The sequence below is a fragment of the Euprymna scolopes genome, chromosome 14 (assembly GCF_053919585.1).
Source record: "Euprymna scolopes isolate OS-2025 chromosome 14, ASM5391958v1, whole genome shotgun sequence".
Lineage (NCBI taxonomy): Eukaryota > Metazoa > Mollusca > Cephalopoda > Sepiida > Sepiolidae > Euprymna > Euprymna scolopes.
Window position 1 is genome coordinate 114,894,632 of NC_136495.1, and position 25,853 is coordinate 114,920,484.

At 31.3% G+C, this 25,853-nt stretch overlaps 1 protein-coding gene across 1 annotated transcript in view; it reads right to left on the reverse strand.

Moving 5' to 3' along the window:
- Positions 1 to 25,853, reverse strand: part of LOC145293235 (dnaJ homolog subfamily C member 25 homolog) — a 118,485-nt gene that overhangs the window by 19,751 nt on the left and 72,881 nt on the right. Inside the window, exons 6-8 of the mRNA XM_080139802.1 lie at positions 22,622 to 22,728; positions 4,277 to 4,414; positions 3,426 to 3,490 (exon numbers count right to left, since the gene is read on the reverse strand). Of these exons, the coding sequence (XP_079995928.1) occupies positions 3,426 to 3,490; positions 4,277 to 4,414; positions 22,622 to 22,728 (310 nt within the window). The remainder of the gene's footprint in view (positions 1 to 3,425; positions 3,491 to 4,276; positions 4,415 to 22,621; positions 22,729 to 25,853) is intronic.

Sequence of the window (25,853 nt, forward strand, 5' to 3'; positions counted from 1 at the left end):
AAAGCAAAAATATTGGGACAAAACTGTTAGTGTAGAAATATTTATCCCTAAAAGTCTAATCAGAGAAAAAGATTACATATATTATTAGAATTGATAAAACAATCACGTACCTCTATAAGAGATATGTCCTAAAATGGAGTACTGTTGCTACATCTGGACGGGAGTTGCTCAGAGCACCCTATCCTGCCTTTGACAAAGTTCAAGGCCGACTTTGAAACAAAGTAGGTGATGCCTTTTTTCTTCCCTGCAACTCAGAAGAGATGTTGCGAGTCTCTCTCTGCTCTATCATTATTTTCATGGCAAGTACTCGTCTGAGCTTCAATCTATGGTCCTCCTCTTCTCAAACTTTCATGAAAAACACTTATCTAGCTGAAACAACCATCAACAGTCCCCCCCACTCTCTATCTGTGCCAAATCTAAATGCAAATTCCATAAACAAAGCTTCTTTCCTAGAATTATTCGCCTGTGGAACTGTTTCCAGCTGACTATAATATGATAGTCTTCAAGTTCAATGTAAACAAGTTCTTGTTGCGCTCCCTCCTTCCTAAATAATCCATTTCTACCCCATTTCCACGACTATTAATATGCTGTTGTCTCTTTGACTACCATACACTCATTAAGCCTTATCCTCGAGTGGTCTTCGGGCCTTGATAAGTGATGATTCTCATAAAAAAAAAAAAAATTTAAAAAGAAAAGGATCAAATAAAGATTAGATACCCCGTGGCAGAAGACGAATACTGGCGAACATTTCAAGTGACACCGGTTGTTCGACCTTTACATTGCCGTTGGTTGCTTGTAAACACATCAAATAGCAGATATGGTCGAATGTTCGTGAGCAAGATTTTTTAAAAATATATTTACAAAACTTTTAAGATTGAAAAGAAAAAAAAATATATTTACAAAACATTTTCTTTAATATTAAATATTCACAAAACGTTTAAGGATAAAAAAAAAAACTTTCTATTTACACAAAACTTTTTTGTGTAAGTAACAAAACTAACAAATTTAAAAAATACTTAAATAGGTGCCTTTTTGAATGCGTTTTATTAATATATTTATAGAACTTTTTAATAAATCTAATAATAATTATAATAAAAATTTTAAAAATAAAAAGACTGAACTATATTAATTACAAAACATTAGAAACTGAGAATTTCGGATGCTAAATGACTTGTATTTAATTTGCTCTTGTAGAGAAGTAAGCAAATAGCAAGTTTTTTGGGGGTTTTTTTTTTAAATAAAAATAATTATAAAAAGATTTATATCTTGTGATACTAGACTTCATCTTCATAAAAATAAAACTTATAAAAGATGTGAATAAAATATATTTAAATCTCGATTGTTTATACTTGTGATTTTATTATAAATAAAAAAATTACCTTAGTTTAGAAGGATTTCTCCTTCACTGACCACCTACATACATTGTACTTTAAATAAATATTGAATTGTATTAAAAACGCACAAAGAAACGTTAAAAAAAACAAAAAAAAAAAAACAGTGTACATAAAAATTAATCTTGGTCGCAAAAATCTGAACAAGTTAGTTATTTTATATTTGTTTCTGCCATTAAAAAGTTTGGTTATAAAAATTTTTTTTGGAATTATGTATTTTTTAATTGATATCATCTGAAATTCTCAGTTATAACGTTGGTTTATTTATTTATTTGTATTATTTTACAACCTGCTCCAGCGTAGTATAAACATCCCCAACCACCCCATGTTAAGAATGGCTTTCGGAATAACCCCCTCCCAACCTCCCCATGTTAAGAACGGCTTTTGAGGTTGGGGGTGTTTATTCATCTTCTGCTACGGGGTATCTAATCTTTACTTGATCCAAAAAAAAAAAAAAAGTTCAATGTCAATTCTGTTTTGTAAATTTTAGAAGAGAAAGAACAAACATAAATTAAACATCGTCTCACAATGCAAGTTTTCTGGGAAGATAATGGTTTGAAATTATTTCTTTTATGGAAATTGTTTAAATTGTTTGGAAACTGAAATGGAAGGAATTGTACATACTGTTATACGCAAAAAATGGCATCATTCATCCAAAAGTAAAGAGTTTCACAAGATATCTTATTCATTGAGGATACATGCGAATGTTCTATCTGTATTCATAAATGTATGGAACAATTTAAGTGCAGTAATAATTCAGTATATTATTTGTAAAATTTTATAAATCAATAGTTTTCAAGTAGTTGGAAGAAAATGTAAATATGAATCATTTGCTTAATGCAATAAATGTACGCATGATAAAGATCTTGTAAGTTTAATAAAATCTGAAGATTTATACAAAATATACGTTTATACAAAATATGGACATCTGTAGGTCTAAGCTGTATTAATAAATGTATGGAAGCATTTTAGTGCAGTAGTATTTCTGTATTATTCATAAGTTTTTCTAGATGAATGGTTTCCTAATAGTTAGAAGGAAATTTAATATGAACTAATGCAGTAAATGTATACATAGTAATTGTGCAGTGATAGTTTAATCAAATCTGAAGATCATGTTTAATATGCTTATTGCAAATATAGACATCCATAGATCTGAGAAAAAACAATGCTGAAGGAAAAAATGATATCAGTTGAGATTCTCCTGGTAGTGACGCGAGGTAAGTGAGAGGATTTAGTGAATAGAGAGTAAAATTGTCTGCTACTATCTTTGTGGGAATACATATATTGGAGAGGCATTTTGTTTGGAATAAATGTAATTTTAAAATGTTTTTAAATGGGGATGAAATGTATGCTTGTTTTGCAAAACGCACTTTAGAAACTGCTGTAAATGATCAGAATGAAATATTTGTTCTGGGTATGTTTGGTTAGTTTGGTTGTTTTATTTTACGGCATATCAACCCTTTTCGGGTTATTTAATGCCGAATCCAGTTATTTTGGCAATAGTATTAATGTTGCATCCAGTTATTTTGGAGAAGGTTTTTATTCTTCAAGCTCTTTGTATTTTTCAATCGCTAGTTTGTAGTGTTTGGTTTGGATGTTTCATAGTGGATTTTATTGTTTTTGTTACCTGCCCTGCATAACATGAGTTTTGAAATGGGAGAGGGGAAAAGGTTGACAGTATTAATGCTTGCTACATTTTAAGTTAGAAAATCAGTCAGAAAGTGGGGGGAGATAAAAAAAAAAAAAAAAAAAGGGGAAATGGGAAGAAGGAAAAGGGGGGAAAAGGTGGGTTGTTGTTTTTGGTTTTATGGAACATAATGAGGTCCAGCAAAATGAAGTAGAAAAAAAAAAGCATCAATGTTAGGTGCATTTCGTCTGAGGAAGCCAATATCTTCAGACAGCCTGATCTGGTAGCGCCAGAATGTTTGGTTAAATTCATATGGAAGCTGTAACGGCATAAATAGTTTTATAAGATAAAATCATAAAACCAAAAGTAAAAAACACAAAAAATAAAATTTATATAAATATATATACCGAATATCCATTTTCTGCTCAACAACTTTTCTAATTATGGCTTCTTCTTCTTCTCGTATTTCTTCCTGAAAAACAGATTTGTATGAGAGGTTTAGCTGTAACTTTAAAACATGCTTAGGAAACAAAAATAAAATACAGATTTTTGAGTAAAAATTCTAGTTTAGGGATATCACTAAATGTCATAGCTTCAAGAGTACTTAACTCATCATAAAGTTAAAAATCAAATTTTTTTTTTTTTTTTTTTTTTTACATAAAATAAATTTTCAAATTTTTATATTTACACAAACATTGGCTATTTATGTCCGCTGTCCTGAGTGCTAGAAAGTTACTTACGCCCGAGAGTATACTGTATCTCTATAAGGTCATCATTCGTCCATGCATGGAGTATTGTTGGCACATTTGGGTTGGTGCATTTGCTATTAGTCTCTCACTCCCTAACAGGGTTCAAAAAAAAGGGTCACCAACCTAATAAGTCCTGTAGCGTCAACCAAACTCCAACCTCTATCCCATCCACGAAATGTAGCATCTCTGTGCCTATTTTACAATTATTTTAATAGAAAGTGCTCCAATGAACTACAGACTCTCATACCCCCCTCAACGTAAATACTCCAGACTAACCTGACAAGCAGCAAAATCCCACCCCTACACAGTAGAGATTCTTAGATACTGGAAAGCCTTGTATTCAAATAGTTTCTTCCCTCTAACTGCTAGATTTTGGAATTCCTTCCTGGGTCCCCGTTTCCCTGACTGTACTGACATGCAGAAGTTCAAGTGTAATGTAAACAGACATCTTGCTGCTAAACTCTTTGCATAGTGTCCCTGCAAATACTTGAATTAAACAATTTACTTACTTTTTTTCTTTTATCTTTTCGACGATTTACATTCAGCAGGCCTTCACTTCTGGCTATTTCTGTGGCTCGTATCCGATATTTCGGATCTTTAGATAAATGTAAAATGGCTGTATGGTAATTGTTCCATGCATTTAAATACTGTAAAAAAAAAAAATAAATAAATAAATAAAATAAAAAAAATTTTTTAAATGTACAAAATTATTACACTGAATATTGCAACTTAAAACAGGATTTACTGGGTATTTTTAGGGAAAAATCTTTTTTTTACAACTTTTTTTTTTTTCTGTTTCATTTTACTTCAGTTGAAGTTCTTAGCCCCAAGAAAGAGCCCTTTGATTTCTAACACTTGATCTCTAGACGAGATAAATATATATATATATATATATATATATATATTTGAACATTTCATTAATTTCTCCTTTACTTTTCAAATGTTGAGTTAGTACAAAAAATAAAAATAAAGAGCATTAATTCTCTCACTAAAACATTTAACTGTGTTATAGTATATCTTTCTTGTGGTCTTTTGGCCTTACCAGGCACCAGGACAAGAATTCATCTAATCTGCTGAGGTATCCAAATAAGTACTCTTACTATATGTGACATCACATGGAGAAAGTGCACCATTATTCATATAATCATAATATGGATAACCATACTGAAGGGATCTTATTTATATTGCAAACACTATTTTGAATATCTAGTCTGGGTTTACTTGCAAAGGGAACTATCCTCATATCTGGTTATTCTGATAAACCCATGTAGAGAAAGTCATTAGTAGGGCTAGGACAACAGCATATTCTTTTCATGGTTTTGGCTCTCCAGTGTGTTCCTTTGATATCTTATATGCTTTTATATAGAGTGATGTGGTTCTTGGTTGATTAACTGTGTCTACCATATACTTGAGAGTCAAAACAATGATAAGAATATTGTTGTCATAGCCCTAGTCATTAAGCACGAGGAAAGTGTTTTGTAGGCTTCAAGTTCTCTCCAGATATGTCTATGCGTACAAGAGTACAGTAAAACCATTGGTAAAAATGTCCACTCCAGCCTTTGTTAAAATGCTGAAATGTATCTAATTTGATTAGCCCTATACTTCTTCACTGTGACCTCTCTCACAGAAATGATATTGTGGGTATTAACCTTTTTTTCTATAAATACTGTGATGGCAGGTGTTCTCCAGAATTGTCTGATTTATTCTCTGCTTCCTTTGTTTCAGCTCACTTGACTTGTTGGTCTAGTGGTCGCCAATTCACTATTTTGATACCTTATTGTAATTCATCTTAATCCAGTAGCTTCTTTCCAAGAACTGCAGGGTTGTGAAGCTCTTCCTGCTTCCCGTTTTCCTCCTACCTGCAACTATGGTCTTTTCAAGATTACAATCAATAGGCATCTCTTGTCTTCGTGCTAATCATCTTTCGTTCTTGTTAGCTCCTTACATCAAATGGCTTCACACCTTGTCTAGAGATATTTCCTTAAAAAAAAAAAAAAAAAAAAAAAAAAGCGTCTAGGAGGAGCAAAGTTAAATAAACCTGCATGACCATTGTTTCCAATAATGTAGACAGACTAGTTCTTTTTAGGTCAGGGGAGTAGTAGTAGACTAGATAGCGGTATTGTTCTGTAAAGAGACTTTCTTCACTTAACAAAAGTTTCATACACAGGTGTTGCAAGGAAATTTAAGCATCAATGCTCAAACACAAGCCCACAGCCATATAACTTTGAAAAAATAAAAACAGTGCTCAATTACATTTGTAAGAGTATGGTATATTTCTTTTATATAGTACTATGCAATAATATATGATTAGCCTTTGATATCTGGTTTCAGAATGCACGCAAAGTCTTGATTGTTGAGCTAAAAAAAAAAAAAAAAAAAAGAAAAAAGTATCACATTATCTCTGTTCATTAATGGAACTATTCAGATTTGAGGTCAATGAAGGTTGTGATTTGAAGAATAACACTAAATTCAAAAAATTAAATTTAAATAAATAAAGTTAAAAGGATTGAAATAAATTTATAGACTAAAATATGGATATATATATATATATATATGGATATATATATATATATATATATATATATATATATATATAAGCCAGTGCTTGTTAAAATCGTTGACAAATCAATTTTTGAAGACGTCGTTTTAAGCAGAAACAATATTACATATTTAATTGTCATGTCAAAAATGGTAATATATCCAAAAATTATGAAAATTCATTGAATAGAGCAATTGCTATTGTGTTCTTAGTAAAAAAGTCTATTGCTAAAAGGCTAAAATGTTGGTGACCTTTACAATGTAATCTAAAATTTATGTTCGAGTTATGTCCTGCATGTACAAACTCTTCACTGTCTACTCTAAAAACATCCACAAAAAATACAATTTTGCTTAATTTTCCGTAAAAATTACTTTTTACTATAACTTTCTACTAAAAAAAACAAAAAACCCTCAATCCTTCGACTATCTTAACAAGCACCGTTTTAATATATATATATATATATATATATATATATATATATATATATATATATATATATATATATAACAAAATTACATATAATTAACATTTATAGAGATCTATAGCGTAAATAAAGGGATGTATTGAACTAAATTAATAATTAGGTTAAGTTATGCTGAATAAGATATTTAAATATGATATTAGAAAATTCATGAAAACGTAAATGAAATTTTAAAATTTAAACAAAAAAGAAATTCTACTTATTTCAAGGCAGATAACTCAAAACAATATTAGATTTTGTGCTTGTCTAGAATTCCCACTATACTATAAAAAAAAAAAAAAAAAAATGAAAAGAAAGAAAAATCTGTATGATGTAATACCCATAGCGGAAAGAAAATATTGTATTCCAAAAACACATAAATTGATCAAGTAGTTTTAATTCTAGAAGGAAAATCATTTTCAAGTAAATTTGAGTTTTTTAGCTCTCTCCTCCGTTAAGCATGTTTTTTTTTTTTTAAATCTTGCAAGTTTGAACCATTTGGAATTATCTCCCCTTTTTCAAGCTGATGTTGCGAGGCAGTCATTGGTTAGCCATAAAATTTGATTTTCTTGTTTACAAATAGACCTACTTGATAGATTTACGTGGTTTTTGGAATATGATATTTTTGTTCCATCACAGGTACATACATCATACTGATTTTTCTTTATTTAACTTTGTTTTTTGAGTTAAAGAGAAATTCTGGACAACCAACCATAGGTTTGTTATTAAGAACTACGTCAGAAGTACTTAAAAAAAAAAAGGAAAAAAATGTGCTTGTTTAGAATTCAACCCAATTAAAAAAGAAAAATACAGAAAATACAAACAAATATTTGATCTACATACCTGTCACAGTAAAGAAAATGTCATATTCTAAAAATCATGTAACGTATTTTTTTTTTTTAACTAAAAAAATTTATTTAATTTTAGGACGAGCGAGCTGGGAGTCACCATGTTATTTTATGTGTTAAAATTCAAGGGCAATAACTCAATTTGACTAAGATTTTTTTTGTATTCAAAATAAAATGTTTCATGACTAAAAATCGTAAATTTGAATTTTCTTAGTTAAAAAAACCTACTTGATCAATTTATGTGATTTTTGGAATATGACATCTTCATTCAGTGATGAGTAAGGCTATGGACGAGAATATTCTTTTTATTATTTTGACTCTCGAGTATATATTAGACACAATTAATCGAGAACCACATCACTATCTAAAAACATAAGATATTAACTGATATATACTCGAGAGTCAAAATAATGAAAAGAATATTCTCTTATAGCCCTAGTGATGAGTACGGACACGATAAAGAATTTTTTGTATTTTTTTTTTTTTTTAATTAAATCAAATTCTAATTAAGAACTATGAAGTCATTAAAATAAAACATGCCTGACAGCTATGAGGGTGCAAGCCTCCCTTAAAATTTAAAATACAAACTATTTCAACAAAATTTAAAACCATATGTATATATGTATATATAGGATGTGGCAGAAATAGCACACACATTGTAAATATTCAACTATATGTTGCTAATGAACTTATGCAAGTGGCAATGATGTTTTTGTTTCGCTAAAAACTTGACATTTTTTTTTTTTCAGGTACCTTCATCAAGCAATATGGTTTGGACTGGTGCACATTCTGCTTTTATTGTAGAAATGTTTTTGAAGAATGGTGTAACTGCAACACAGAGCTTTCCAAGTTCATTACAAGTTAGGACAGCATTATATTGTTTCAAATAGAAAATCAATACAGCTATGGGTTGCAAATTTCAGAACTACAGGTTCGGCATTTAAAATTATATGGGCCTTGATAATGTGGTGATGCCTATGTAAAAAAAAAAAAAAAAAAAAAAAAAGAAAGCCACCTGGAAGGCCTTCAAGTGCTCAAACGCCAAACAGTATTTAAACTGTGACTTTACGTTACTCAGTTTCCTACACGTTCAGCTTGTAAACAAATAAATTGGCCTTGGGATTATCTGACCAAACAGTCAGAAAAATTGTACACACCGATATGCAGTTCCATCCATACAAATTAATGATTGCTCGGAAACTGCACGAGTGTGACTAAGATCGCATGTCAAAATGTGAGAGATATTTCTGCCACACCTTGTGTAAAATCCTCCGAGGAAGACAATGGAAGTGGTTTCAAATTTCTATGTGTAGAATCTCTATGTTCCACTCTAAGAGATTTTGGAGGGGGGGGACTGCTTTAAAACTTCAAATACTTTTATCTGATACTAATGAAAATTCCACCGTATGTATAAAATACCAATTCAGAATTTTCTCCAAACAGTGAGACAAGCGGAGACTAAAAATAAATAATAATATGATTCTATGAACATAGTATTCATCAATCCCGAATTGGGTCTTCCTACTAATATAAAATATTTATAACAAATCTTTCAATAAAATTAAAATAAACAGTTTAAAAATTTTTATTTTTATTTATTTTTGTTAATCTCTAGAAATCAGATTAGTTAAAATACTTTTTAAACTATATATACAGAAGTTTAATGTTAAAATTAATAGTGTCAATTAGATTTAACATGTGGTGCAGGATATATGTAGTAATTTATTATCGGACTAGTGTCACTTACATTGTGTGTATTTATTGTATTTTGTAAAAATGTGCCACCAGACCTTTAGATTAATTCACACCAGGCCAGGTCCTAGAATGGTTCACTGCTTTGCATTTTGGCCCAGCTTGCAAGTGCTCGACATTTAAGCACATGCTCATCACTATCTCAGCAGTCACATGTTTAAATGTCAAGTCTGAGATTTTTAGAACATGTCCATATCATAGAAAACATTTACTTGCAAATTGAACAATGGAGAAATCCAAGACGATCACGTTAGGAGCTTATCAGGTGTGACTGAAAATAAAGTTGTGTGAGCAAACTTTTTTTTTTTTTACAAATATTCATATCAGGCCGCCAGTATAAAATATGCATAAATATTATATTGTAATTAATGCAGAATTCTTATTATAAACAGAAATACTGTAGGCATTAAGTGTAATGTTAAATTCCTTTTTCCTAAACAGTTAACTTCTTGTAAGTAAAAAAAAAAAATTTTTTAAAATACCCGTGCTGAGATCGAACCCAAGACCTAAAGACAGCAAATAACCACTACACCAGCTTGACATGACTTTCACAAAATGGTTTCAAACACTTATCCTTTATCATAAAAAAAAAACTTCTATTTCATGACTGCGCATGCGCATTTGTAAAACAGTTGAAAATAGAAAAAAAATCTGATGACCAACACATACCAGTTTTTCTAATTTAGCCCCTTAGCAGCAATTTTTTCCAGATGAAAACAAATTAAAAAGTTTTCCACATGTCTGAATAACCTATATATCAAATTTCAAGTCTGTAGATTAAAAATTTGTTGAGTAGACAAGTTGAGACGTGCCCTCTCTCTCTCACACACACACACACACACATATTCTCACTTTTATAGAATATATATATATATATATATATATATATATATAAGGCACAGATTAAAATCCAATAAAAAATCCTGATAGATATTACTAGAGGTAATACTTTCAGGGTGATCCTAGCCAAAAAGGAAAAGCTCAATATTTAAGAATAGAGCAATATATAAATTTAGTTGTTAAAATTAAATTCTGAAAATCAAAATATAGACACATATCCGAGTTAAGAATTTGTTTGACAAAAGGAATATATAGAAGGGGTTATATTAATTTCCTTAATCCTTCTATATATTCCTTTTGTCAAACAAATTCTTAACTCAAATGTGTCTATATTATGATTTTCAGAATTTAATTTTAACAAATATATATATATATATATATATATATATATATATATATATATATATTTTTGCAAAACCAAGACAATAAAACATAAAATAACATCATATGGTGTATTCCCTTATGTGTTACAATTGTTTCATAACCATTTGGACAAATTTAAACATTATTTAAAAATATTCCAAAAATAGCTACTCTTCAGACACTAAAATACATTTGTCATATATATATATATATATATATATATATATATATATATATATATATATATATATATTCATAATCCCTATTTTAAGCAGTTGGACTCACCTCGTTCCTTATCCTTTTATTTTATTTCTTTACTTTTTCAATTACCTTATTCTTAGATGATAATTCCACAATTTTCTACTTTTATATTCATTTAATCTTTTAATGTTTTTTTTTTCTATTTTTTCCTAATTCATCTATTTACTGATTTACTCCCCAAATCCTAAACTACACCTTCCAAATTTTAGTCTATTTATACGTCCAATTATTCATTTCTCAATCTGCCTTAGTGTCATAAGTTTCTATTTATAATGTTACAATATACTGGTTTATTTTTTTTCTTTTACACTAGCGGGGATACCCGGCGTTGCCCAGGTGTTTGGAGGTGTGTGTGCTCTTAAATAAAAAAAAATAAATAAAGTTTTGGTAGGTAGCTAGGATCGAACCCGAAGCCCTGAGGCGAAGTTGTAAAAAAAACGTGAGACGTTAACCGCTCAGCCAGCAAGAAAGAGTAAGTGAAAAACATTTGAATTTATTTAAGTAAAATTGACAGGTGCCCGCTTAATGAGGTCAAATAGAAGTCATCGAGTTAAGATTTACGACGACGTAAGCAATGGCTATTCAGCAGTTAACATTTTCTGCGGGACAGTTTTGATATGACAGTGAAAAGCTGACATTGACCAAACGTTTACATAGCTTTCTGGAGACCACCCGACCAATTCGAATCCAGTTTCGCTTTTTTTATACCGAATAGCGAAAGAAACGCGCGCCGATCTAAAAATCTGGAAAAAAATAGCATTTAAAAGTCGGGCAAATTAAATACACGCGCGACCCCCGTTGTTAAGTCGTACATATCATCTAGACAGTATATAAAAAGGTTGTAAGAACAAGTGAGCCGACTGAGCGCTCCCCTGAAAAGCCTTTTGTGGGCATACAGAAAAAGTGCACACATATACACACACACATTTTCGCTTTTATATTTATGTTATTTAAAAAAAAAAAAAAAAAAAAAAAAAAACTATTATTAAAAGATTTATTTAAATAATTTTTAATTAATATTTATCTTCACCTAATACTGGTTATGTAATTAATTTAAATGTTAAATCTATCATTTCAAGTTTTATCTTAATATAAACATGTTATCTGTTTTTTAATTTTTACTATTTCCATATCATTCAGTATATTGAGACAGTGTAAGAGACATAACTCGATTTTGCCCACATTTATTGATTCATAATTCTATCAAAATTCCTTTATATTCTTAATCTAATATTTTGATTTTTGTCTTTATTAAACTCCTATGCTTCATTTTAAACTTGTAGTTCTCACATTATTCTCTTTATAGCAACCTAGGTTAAATTTCCCACTTATTTTACTTCAAAACTTATATTCTGATTTAGTCTATTTTAATCCATCAATCTGTTCATCTCAATATTTTGCAATTACTTAATCTTGATTTTTTTTTTTTTGTGCTATTGAAATGTTTGGGTTGATCCTCATTCATACCCGGGCATGTTGGGTCTCCTTGCTAATATATATATATATATATATATATATATATATATATATGTATGTATGTATGTATGTGACCTTGTCTGTCTGTGTGGAATGGTCTCTACCAAACTATTGTCAATTTTTAGTCCTATACAGTTGAAACTTGATATGCAAGGTATTTGGATCTATGGAATAAATTTGATTTGGGTTTTAGCTGGTAAAAATAACTCGTATAGTCAACATTGAAAAACTGGAACTTTGCAAACATAAGTCAACTAAAGTGCTCTTCTATGCATGCAAAAATATACAGTTAACGTTTAGAGTTTTGATATTCACCCCTTGTTAGTTCAGATGGTAACAAATAAGGCTTAAGTGCTAAATATTTTGGTTTCGATTCTAGCTGATAGCACCCATGTCAATTTTTTTTTTTTTTAACTTTTGAAATCATATATTGGATACAATATAATAATCAATAGAGTATTGGTTCTCTAATAATAAATATGAAATCTGCATGAATTAAAATATATTTAAGTGCATTTTACAACCAGGCAACACCAGGAAGACTGCTTGTATATGCGTAATTTCATGTCAGATCATCCAGGGTTTGACATGAGATTCTGTTATAACTCACACCATAGATGAACATCATGAAAACTAAGAAATGTGAAAAATTTAAGCATTTAACTCCAAGCGATCTTGAGCATTTTTTGTTTTGCATAAATCGTCTGAGATGTCATCTAGGTGACATTTTAATAATAACATTTTCTTGAATATTTTGAGTTTGGACCTTTGAAGTTTGATGTGATCCTGAAAATTCACTTGAGTAAGTTTTTTGACACGAAGAATTAAAAAATGGCATCAGATTTATTTCAGAAAAGAGTTTCAAGTGATTTTATCAGATTTTGAATTTTTTCACATATGCCCATATATGGAGAAAAAAATTGTTTTTTGCAACATTTATGCAGACGCTATGAAGTACCTCTGGATCAAAAATGGTAAAAAGTTCTTTTGTTCACTCATGGTGCCTATTTTCTTCTGAGGATTTAGAAATACCTTACTGAGGGAAGCAATTAGTTTGTGGATGAGAGAGAAAGTTAAGACCATCAAATTTATATTTAGATACGTTTTAGAAAATAAAAGTTAAATAGTAAAAAAAAAAAAAAAATTAAGCCTCACAGTGATCAAATGTTTCCAATAAAACAAACTTCACAACAAAAACCAACATACAACAACATTACAAAAGTTATTTTCATCAATTTTAACTGAGACTAACATTTAAATCATTTTACTTAAGACTTGTAACATGGATGAAACTATTTATTTGTTAGTATTTTACTAATTGCATAGGAGTTAGTATTAACATAGAAGTTTAATATTGTAAACACTATCGTTATAAACTGACCGAGCAGAATATAATCAAAATGTCCCATATTCTTTGGTCCAATATAATCAGAATCATGTAAAATTACAGTGTTCCAATGAGTATGCCAACTTTGGTTACTGAACCACAATAACTGCTTAAATGTTGATTATATTTCTCTTAATATATTGTATATATTTCTTTGCCTTTTATGCATGCATTAGTGGGTGGCTACTTTTTTTTTCTTCCGTAAAATATATACCATATGCAACAGAGTTGAATCAATGCATCATAAATGACTACAACAACCCTAAAATAATTTTAAATAAAAAACCACTGTCTATACCTAATTAAAATGTATAACAGTGGTTGATGCAATTTGTTTATTCCATTTAAGCAGCACTTGATTCTTTGAGAAAATCTATCCCATAAGCAACAGTTTCTGCTCTAATGGCTCAACCACAATGAATGAAATTTTCATGGTTGGATAGATCTCTTTACTAGAAGTGTTAATAATACCGGCCAGGTTCCATATGCAACAAGTTGTTCTGTCAATGTCTAGAATAGTGTTGAGACAATTATCCAGAATTGAAAAAAAAAAAAAAAAAAAAAAAAAAAATCAGAACTTTTTGTGGTAGCAAAATCTATATTGGAAAATCTTGAGACTAATTTCCAATTCCAAAAAGGATTCTTTTTTTTTTTCATTAATTTCCACTGCTTGTACTAGTGATAAAAATGTTAATTGCTTTTAAAAATAGATAAAATGTAAATATTGATAACATAAAAAAATAAATTAAAAATTTTTTACACAAATTTGCAAAAGAAGGTTCCAAATTCTTTAACATGTCAGAGTATGTTTTTTTTTTTTAAACTGCCAGGAAACTGAAAAAAAGTGAGTGACATTCTCTCAAAGCTTACCCCTAAAAAAAAAAAAAAAAAGGGGGTAAATCTTTCCCTAGAGATAGAAACTGGTAGTACACAAGTCTGAAAATGATGAATACAGCAGTCAAATGCCATATGTTAGTATTGCAAACAAAAGCATTTCATACTATGCAACTAAAAAAAAAAAGCGAAACTCGACTCTAATTACAGTGGTCTCTAGAGAGCTAAGTAACGTTTGGTCAATGTCGACTTCGTCATATCAGATGGTAGCTTTCATTTCGAGATGAGACACTCCCCCTAATAACCAGGGAGCTGGTTTTCCCCGAACTTATTTAAAAACAAACCGATTTATTGACCTCATTAAAAACTGTCCCGCAGAAAATGCTAACTGCTGAATAGCTATCGCCATCACGTCAATCAAAAACGCGCACCTGTTTTTTTTCACACTTTACTATTTTCCAACTGCGCGTCAAGGCTTCGGTTTTTTTTTCACGGGCACCTGTTTTTTTTCACATTTTCCAACTGCGCGTCAAGGCTTCGGTTTTTTTTCACACACACCTACAAACACCCGGGCAATGCCGGGTACCCCTTGCTAGTCTATATATATAAAAGGCAAAATGTGTGTGATCATTTCGTGTATGTCTTCAAAAGGCTTCTTTCGCACACGCTCCCGGGGTCGTTACTATCGCTTAAAACTGTGTATATAGGTCCTATTCATAATATCTAGGAATTAGGAAAGCGCGTAGCGTATAGATTTATGTCGATTTTTACAAAATTATTGTTATTTTGGCTTCTCGCGTGTTGATTGGGCTTTTTAGTATAAATAAAATAAAACTAAACTCAAACGGACGTGTTCGCGGCAATGCGCCGGGAACAGACGCTTACGCTGCGTGACTTCTATTTGACCTTCTTAATTAGGTCAAATGGAAGCAGCAAAGTTAACTTTTATTACGCACGCCTGTTTTTATAGTTATAGTTGGATAAATAAATTCAAACACGTCTACGCTGTATGTCGCGGTGGCCCAATGGTAACATCGCACGTTTTTTTTTTTCACACATTAATTTCCAACTCAAGGGTACGGGTTCGATTCTCATATTCACCTACCAAAACATTTTTTTATTATTATTATTATTATATATGTCGGCTTATCACCGTCATACAGATGGTTGATTTTATTTCAAGACGAGACACTCCTCTTATAAACGGGGGAGCTGGTTTTCCCCAAAGTTGGATAAAAACAAACAAACCGGGTTATTAACCTCATTAAAAACTGTCCCACAGAAAATGTTAACTGCTGAATAGCTATTGCTTACGCCATAACGCTCATACAAAACATTAACTCTAAGATTTCCACTTGACGTCATTAAGTGCGGGCACCTATCAATTCTCTTAAATAAATTTAAACGTCTTTCAGTAACTCATTCTTGCTGGCCAAGCGGTTAACGTGTCATGTTTTTTTCACATTTTATTTTCCAACTTTGTCTCAGGGCTTCAGGTTTGATCCTACCTACTCACCAAAACTCTCCCCCCTCCCATTTTTATTTTTGATTTAAGAGCACACACACCTCGAAACACCCGGGCAATGCCAGGTACCCCCGCTAGTCTATAATATAAATCTCATCTGTCTGTTTAAATGTATGTATGAATGTATGTATGTCTCGCAAAAACTTTTGACAAATGCAATAGATTTTAACAAGATTGGTATTGTTTTGAAGCACAACCCTTTGGATGACAAATATCGAAAAATTGGCTAAAAACAATAATTCCTTCACCCTCAACTGGGCACTTTTCTACAAAGAAGGGTCACTTTTTTTGCTGAGAAGGGTCACTTTTTTTGCTGATATTTTCTAAAGTTATCCCCACTTTTCGATCGACTAGTCTTAATTTAAACATTAGCCACTTCTGGTTTGGCGATGAACGCAACAACAAAGACGTCACATTTTTTTCCCATGTTCTCTTCCTCCTTTGCGGTATGAGTTTGAGCCTGCCTACTAGCACTTTTTTTTTTTCTCTCTCAATACACACTTCCAAACATCCGGGCAATGCTGGCCACTCAGGTTAGTTTCTTATAAAAAACAAAATCCAAAGTTTTCATTAGAGCAAGGAATATTGCAGCCTGTACCCTATAGTGTTTATTTCGAAGATGAATATGATAGAATGCTGAAGTATTGTGTTGTATTTCTGATATCAACATCCATGACATAGTATTTATGTATCAAGCCCAGGCAATAACAGTTCACTACATATATGCATTGCATTACTGACCCATGTCAACAATCACTTCCATGATGGCTGCGTGGGTCAATATAAAAATGACAAAATCTTTACAAATTTATGCCTTCATAAGCAACACATAGGGACCGATGCGTAGCGGGTTTTCTCTGCTGCAAGCCATGGAAAATTTGCTTGCGATGTAATCAGTTGTTCAATAAAACAGCATGCAGCTAAACGGTCACTTCAAGGTCCTCCGAATAATTAAATCCTGGATTACAAAGCTACGCTAGAAGTCTGCCTGAGGACATCCGCAATCAAGTTCTTTAACATCAGTATGGATTGATTGTTTTTGCTTTACAGCATAGCAACCCTTTTCAGGTTATTTAATGCTGAATCCAGTGATTCAGAAGAAAAATTTTTTTAATAGAATATATATTTTTTTCAAGTCAGTTTCTATTTAACTCATAGTTGGGACCCTAACAGGTACTACCACTCTGGGTCAGAGTGGACCTAGGAGCAATGGCAATTAAAGGATGGCTCCACACTCCCAAAGCAAGCTGGGGCCTCACCATCAGATATAGTTTAAGGTCATATCCAAGATCATCAGTATGGAAGCTATGACGGAAGGAAAAATGCTCTTGAGGCAAGAAGATTTGTCAGGGGAGACACAGTACCACTAACCAGAAAAAGCTACTATTTTTTTTTCATTGTCAAGATCAAACATAAAGCTGTCCAGTATAAGTATAAATTGGATACTGACACCCATGACTTTAATTTACTATAAATTCTTGATGCCTTTGATATTTCACCAATGCAGTATGTAGCATGCCTTTATAATAAACTCTTTGGCCTAATGTTAACAGGAAACATCAACTGGAATAGATACATTGAGAGCATTGCCAAGGCTGCTGCGAAGAAGATGGGCTCTCTCTACCGTGCTAGAAAGTTACTTACGCATGAAAGTATCCTGTACCTCTATAAGACCGCCATTCGCCCATGGATGGAGTACTGTTGTCAGATTTGGGCTGGTGCATCTGCTACTTGTCTCTCACTCCTGGATAGGATTCAAAAGAGTCGCCAACCTGATAGGTCCTTAACTGTCATCTAGGCTTCAGCCTCTGTCCCATTGACAAAATGTTGCATCCCTCTGCCTGTTCTATAAGTATTTTAATAGTGAATGTTCTGATGAACTACAAGCACTTGTACCCCCTCGACGTAAATACCCCGACAAACTCAACAAGCAGCTGAATCCCACCCCTACAGAGATCTCTAGGTGTAAGAAAGCCTTCTACTCCAATAGTTTCTGCCCCAGAACTGCTAGACTTTGGAACTCTCTGCTTTCCCAACTGTACTGACATGCAGAAGTTCAAGTGTAATGTGAATAAACATCTTGCTACTCATCTACCTTCTATATATCCCTGCAACTTATGTCCCCGATAGTAGCCACCTACATCAAAGTGGCACTGTGTCTTGTTTGGGGTAAAAATTGAATTAAAAAAATTCTTTCTGGTGGATCGGCATTGTAAATGAAATTAATACAAAACAAAAAAGTGATGTAACTGCCAAATTCGTGCATTGTCATGAATCACACAAAACATTCAATTGGCCACAAATTGATGATACATGGTTTATTCCAACCAAGAACATTCTTCGCATTGTTTCCCCAACACACAGAAAGAATATACAGGATATCTGATAAGGAGTATGAGAAAACAATTTCTGCATTTAAATTGTATTAAAAAATGTTTTTTTAAATTGTATTAAAATTTTTTTTTTTTTTAAATAGTAGATTATACTAAAGATCGAATCACTCTGAAACCATTTTATCTTTTACTATTTAGCTTTCGCATTCTAAAACTGATTTCAGTATGAATCATATATATATATTCCTAATGGTGACCTTATCAACTATTTAAAATTAGTAGTCCCCATAATGTATTAAATTCTATACTAGATCTGCTTAGTAAATGATCGTCGTTCAGCATGTGTGCTGCTTCTTTGAGTCGTCTTAAGTCTCGTGATCGTCATTCAGGTTACCAACACGCTTGTGCAAAACACTATTATTTGAAAAGTTGTTCAAATCTCTGAAATGGCACCCTGGTTTGAGAAATTCTGGTTTCAGTGTGCTGGCGGGAAACGAAACTTAACAATGCTTGACTGGAATTGGAAACAATCTTGAACAGCTGTCAGGAAAAGCGTCTTCGTGTTCACTATTGGTTATTCAAAGAAAACGGAGAAAGAAAAGGACAGGCGAAGAACTTATATGCAAATGTCGACACAACAGAACACTTGTAACTGGAAAAAAAAAAAACGGTTAGAATTTATTTTGGCATTTTTTTTTTTCTAAACGGATGCAAGCAGGACACAAAAAATAACATATTACTATCATATTAATATATAGATTATGTCATGCTGGTTTTGGTTTCAAAGTTTGATTTTATACTAAAAATCTAATCACTATGAAACCATTTTAGCTTTTATTATTTAACTTTTTCACTTTCTGAAACTGCTTTCAATATATGAATCTTATATAAATTTAGTTTCCCTAATTTTATTTCACATACCCAAACTGGTTTCTTCCTCCAGGGGAATATTTCCGAACCCTTAGAGGAAGAAAAAAAAAAAAAGAAAAAAAAAAAAAAAGAAAAAAAAAAAAAAAAAAAAGAAAAAAAGAAAAAAGACTAAACTTTGAATAGACACTATAAGTGAACAAAAGAACTTTTTACCATTTGTAGTCCACAGTTACTTCATAGTGTATCGATAAATGTAAAAAAAAAAAAAAAATGGTGCCATCTCAGCCACATCATTTTCCCCCTTCATATTAGGACATGTGTGAAAAATATCAAAATTTGCTAAAAATCACAAAGAAAGTTTAATTTCTGAGCAAATCTGATGCCAATCTTTGATTCCTCGGATCCAAAAAACTTACCTGATTAAATTTTCAGGTCACATCAGGTTCTAAACTTAATATTCAAGAAAATGAAATGATTAACACTATCTTTATTGCTTATTACCTTTCATATGACGACTATTCTACTCGTTATGTATAATCTTATACTGTAACATTACCGTTACACTTTAACTGTGTTGTTACGTTTCAATCCACTTGGACCCACACGTTGTCTGGTACCGTCGCAAAGGAAACAAAAAAAAAAAAAAAAAAAAAAAAAAAATCCAATTCAGCATTTTTTAAAAATGCAAACGAAAAAAATTTATTTGTGATTCTTCCAACAATAACGCATTTCATTATTTTTCAAAAGTGTTTTTGCACACATGTTTTTACAAAACGTGTGCTTTTTAAAAGTCTCTCTCTCCCCATCACCTGATGGAAACTGCAGCCAGCACTTTCCTGCTCTCAACTTCACACATTCATCTTCCCCGGCACACATTTTGCTTCTCTGCTTGATCACATGCTGTCCTTTTTTTCTTTTCTTTTTCTCTTCTTCTCATTACATCAACGCGTGAACACTTAATTTGCATATGTGCTAAGATGGCTGCAGCTGTTAATATTTTTGCTCGTCAGGTATCCTATGGCTGCTGCTGATTTTCTCACACACGCCCTACGTTACTATAAGAGCGCACCGCTTCATTACAATATCATCATACTTTGATTATCTTTTAGCAAAATTATTTCTGTTTAAAGTATCATTTTGCTTATACATCTTTATGCATAAATGTTAATTACATATAATTTTATGATATATTAAGTCTCTTATTAATTTTATTTTAATCACCTTGTAAAATTTTATTTGCCTGGTGTTATTCTTCAAACCATGATCTTTTATTGATCTCAAACCACTGAAAAGTTCCATGTCCCTAATATCCACCATTAAGCTACTGGCAGACGAACAGAGGTAATGTGGTAGCCCAACAACAGATTTCCTGCATCACCCGATTGTACCTAACTTACTTTCTCAACCTTTGCATGTCAAAATCGTCTTTTAAGTAGGTTTAACCCCACGGTGTGAATGCAGTATTTTCGTAAAAGGAGCCAGCTAAGAGTAATCAAAAAGTTTTGTAGACCATTAAAAAATACCCCCCCCCCCCAATCTCCCAAAATCAACAGAGTTCTATGCCTAAGTGAAATAAAGATTGTATTGGCATTTTATTATTTTAATATTTTTTAGTCCCCCGATTTATTGGAGAGGGACCTATGTTTTCAGTGGCGTCCGTGCGTTATTCCAGACGATTGCCAGATAACCGTTGATTAGTTTTTCTTGAAATTTTACCACAAATTGTATTTCATTAAATAAATGTGCACAGAAAAAAAAATTTTTTTACAAAAATTCCCGTTGCGTTCCCAGGGACTTTTAGTGTTAAAAACACCCCTTTTTGTGGCTCTTTTTTCATATTTCTTAAAAACTTGATATGTCTGACTATATAGTGGTTTTTCATGGTGGTCAACTCAAATATACATGTGTTAAGGCCTGAAACTGCACCGTAATCTATTTACACCAGGATTCAGGGTCCTCAAGGGCTCAAAAGAGGTCAAAAATGCCCAGAAAATGGCCAAAAATGACTTTACTATATAGCACTTGATCCATCCATTAGATTTTCCTGAAACTTGGCCAAAATGTGGAGGCCATTGTTTTTAATATAAATCAGTATGGGTAACCCTGGCAAAATTCTGGTTCATATCCCTCTGGGACTTTAAGGGCTAAAAAAACATGCCTTTTTGGAGCTCTTTTTTCATATTACTCAAAAACTTGATATGTATGACTATATAGTGGTTTTCCATGGTGCTGAATTCAAAGATACATGTCTTAAGGCATGAAACTGCACTGTTTGTCCATTTTCACTGAGATTCCGCATTCCCAGGAGCTCAAAAGGGTCACAAATGCCCCAAAATTGCAAATAATGACACTTTTTACTTCCATAACTTGTGCCCCATCCATTAGATTTTTCTGAAACGTTGGCGAAAATGTGAAGGCAATGTTGGCCATTTACACTTCTCACATTCTTCACTATTTTTTGTGGCGTTATCTCACATGCAGCACTAGAGGGGGACCACACATGCACGCGGCTTGTTCATTATTGTAATATTATCTTGATGTAATTTTTATTTGACTGAATAAACCAGCCTTTGGGCTAGGATCAGAGTGTAGTATCTGTTCTGTTCACATTCGATTAAACAGAGGTCCTTAACCAAATCAATTTTCCCTTTTATGGAGAGGAGGAGGGAGGTTGGATTTTCTCCACATAAAAAATGCTCGACTGTGTTTAAGTATCCCATAGAGAGGCAAGTAAATAAGGACACCTAAATTGATTGTTTAAAATTGCACAAAACATGTCCAAAAGCAAATTACGGTTATTTGAATTTATGCAAATTTGCATAAATTCAACCGAAATGTAGATTATATAATTCCAGAAATTATTTACAGATATCTATAGTTGATTTTAGTGATGGGATGATTCCATAATATTTCCCGATTCAATTACCGATTCTGATTCTTTGTAAATCTCCAAATATTTAACAATAAAAGTGTAATTTTGTTCCGATTACTGTAAAAGCACATCTTAAATGTTACTACATTTTTTAAAAACGTAAAAACACATTCATGAGGGGGGAGGGTAATCTAGAGATTTTAGTCTTACTAAAAGTTTAAATCAATAAATATTCATTATTTTATTATTACTACAAGCAGTGGACGATGTTTCTTAACTGAAAATCAAATAAAAAAGATAATTTAAGGAATCGGTTTTGGCATTGTGGAAATAGACTCAAGTTTTTCTGATTCCGATACCCCCCAAAACCTCCAATTTTCCCGATTCCAATAAAGTTGTGATGTGGATATAAAGTCAGATCAATTTCTTATCGCTACCACTTCATAAACTGATAATTGTAATTTTAGAGTCATTATTTGAATAATAAACATTACCTGAATGACTGATATGACTGAAATGGACACAGCAATGACAATCCGCACATCCACCTTGGGAGCCATTGTTCGACGGTAATAATAGAAATAGTGCGAGTAATATTCCTCTGAAAAAAAAATAAAAAAATAAATAAAATTAAAAATAAATTTTAAAATAAAGGAAAACACAAAAGCAAATAAACATCTAATGACAATTTTTATTAAACTTAATTCATGTTATGATATAATTAATCCATTAGATACCAATGTCCTACAAATAAGACACTAAATTTTTTTTTTTTTTTTTTTTTTTTTTTTTTAAATCTCTAAGATAACATATAATAGAAATGTTTACTGCATAATTATTCTAAAGAAAGGATAAAATTCATCTATATTCATCAACTTTTCTCTGAGAGTTGTTGAAAACTTTTTGAAAATTATCGTGAAATTTACTAAAATTCTATTAGTTTGATTATATATGAACTTATATAAATGGACCTTGCAACAGTAGGTCACTAACTTATTGCTAAAAGTGCAATGCACCTCTTTATGTGAACTGCTTTTCTTTCTTACACTAATATGTAAATTTCATCTTGAATGTATAACTCTAGATTTCTAAAATATATCACACGTACCCAGTGTACTCTTTAGAAGAGGAAATATTTTTCCATTCCTTAATTCTCTTGTTTTGATCGATAGTTCATTAACCCATTAGGTCCTATAAATAGAACACCCAATAATTTCTTTTTAAAATCTGTAAGATAATAGATAATAGTACTGCTTATCGCATAATTACTCTGAAGAAAGGATAAAATTCATCAACTTCTCTCCAAGAGTTGTTGAAAACCTTCTTGAAAATTTATTGTGAAATTTGTTAAAATTCCATTTGTTCGATTATGTATGAACTTATGAGTTTTTCAATGGTAAGCCACTAACTTATTGACAAAAGTGCAAAGTAGTTCTTTCTGTGAACTGCTGGTACAGGTGCGTAAATTTTATTTAATTTATTTTTCAATTTTCTTATTTTGTTCTAGCTAAGTATGGAGTATCCTACCGGATGGCAGACATTCACCCATTATCTCATACATTCCAACCGAGAGATCTTTTTAAGATTCTAACCATCTCCTAAAGTGCAATTGTTAAAAACTCTCGCAGTTGGGTCACTGGGTATATTTATCAGGTAATTTTTGAAATTCTTTTCCATGAGTCTGGTTGCTCCTATAAGGCCTAGAATGATGGAGCACCTCCTAGAATTCCAGTTTCTTTTCATGTATAGCCCCTTGATTTCTAAAATATATCACATGTACCCAATGTCCTATTTATAGGAAAGTCATTTTGCTTTCTAAATAAAATAACTTTTTCCTTTCAATTTGTATATTCTAAAATATTTTTAGTTATTCCACAAGGTTTCAACTCTATAGTAAAAACTTTGGATACGCTGAGATTTATTGAGTTAAAGTGAGCACCTAACCTAAAAGGTTTGTATATTTTACTTATGTGCATCCATACATATAAGAGACTTATCTTTATAGTCAATTTTTAGTTTCTTTCCAACAATATCCAATATCACATTTAAAACTGAGGCAGATGAATAATTTTCCAATGTAATCCCTACTGTTGATGGGCATGTTTGTACATGCAAAAATTGGATGTGTATTTACACGGACAAACATGGCCATTGGATCACAAAGGTCTTAAAATCAGGAAAATTATTTGTCTGCCCCAAATTTAAATGTGATATTCGTTTTCAACATACTTGAAAACCTGTGAAAGTCATTTTATTCTGTTGAAAAGAAACTAAGAATTTACTGTATTTATGAATGGACAAATGTGTAATTGTTTTTTTTTTTTTTTTTTTTAAAATCAACAAAAATAAAAATGATATAATTTTAATAAAATATTCAGCATTTTTTTTTTTTTAATAATTATATATTTTATAATCCATACTTACCTGACTTTTCCTTGAAGGCAGTGAAGTCATTTTATTTATTTTTTTTTTTTTTTACACATTTTTTTTATATATAAAGTAGACAACTCCTATAATATTCTTCAATTTAAAATGAAGTAATCTCTTACATGATAAAATTATGTTGCTTTATTTCGTGCAATGTCAGCCAAACATTTTCTATGCACTCACCACAATCCCTAAAGCATGTTTCACAAAAGAATATGCTTATATCTCATCTTCATTTACAAGTTATTACATTTAATCCGACAAAACTCTCCTGCAATTAAGTCCTCCTACAAAACTCATGATTACCGTGTAAATTTTTCATAGGTATAATTTTCATTATCCACCGATTTTTTATTTAATTTTTTTTTAACTCTTACTATTTTTTTATGTACTCTGTCCGTTTCCTGGATGTAATCAAGAAATGACAGAATATCAGAATGGTTATATTTCAGTAGTGTCATCTAGCAATTCATAATCCATAAAATCATTTCAGAATTCTGAATATATCATTATATTCAAAATGGCATCCAAGTAAGATTTTTAAAAAGCAAGTATTAAAGTTTTTTTGTTTTTTTTTTTTCTTTTGTTTGAAAGTACAGATAGTTTACTGAACAGAATAATAACAGCCACCATATTTGATTAGTGTTCAACAATAATAGTTTAATATTCCATTACTGATAGTGACATCAACAAATGCAGTAAAAATAAATTTCTAAGCTTAAGGATATTTATCTGTTGAAAGAAAATATAACAAAATGAAACGATAATGACCTGGGCCAGAAAAAGTATACAATGACAGACAATTCCTGGTGATTGAGTGGAAGTAGATATTTTTGAATGGGTGAAAGCTATGTTGACTTTCTCTAAGTATGACTGATTTGTGAGAGTCAGTATGGTCAGAACTTATGTAGGAAATTATGAAATCGAATGAAAGTGACTGTACGTAATGCCTGCGGTTATTGTCCCATAGCGTTTGAATTTAGAATAGGGAAGGGGAAAAAAAAATCGATTTTAAGTATAGATATAAATTAACAATGTATTTGTTTTCCTCTAGAAAAAACAGCGGTCTAGAATGAAAACGTTTTAAATTAACACAGATTTTATTTTCAGTTTGAGATATATATATATATGGAGTAAAATGATAATTTATAATTAAAAATCGGTTTCAAAAGGAAGAACAAACAAAATCAATAAATTGTACAATCGTTTCGGAAACAATGTTTTTACTGAGATAGACAATACATCTTGAACAATAATTTTATCATTTGATTTTATTAAATAAAGTCTCCTCATCAGCAA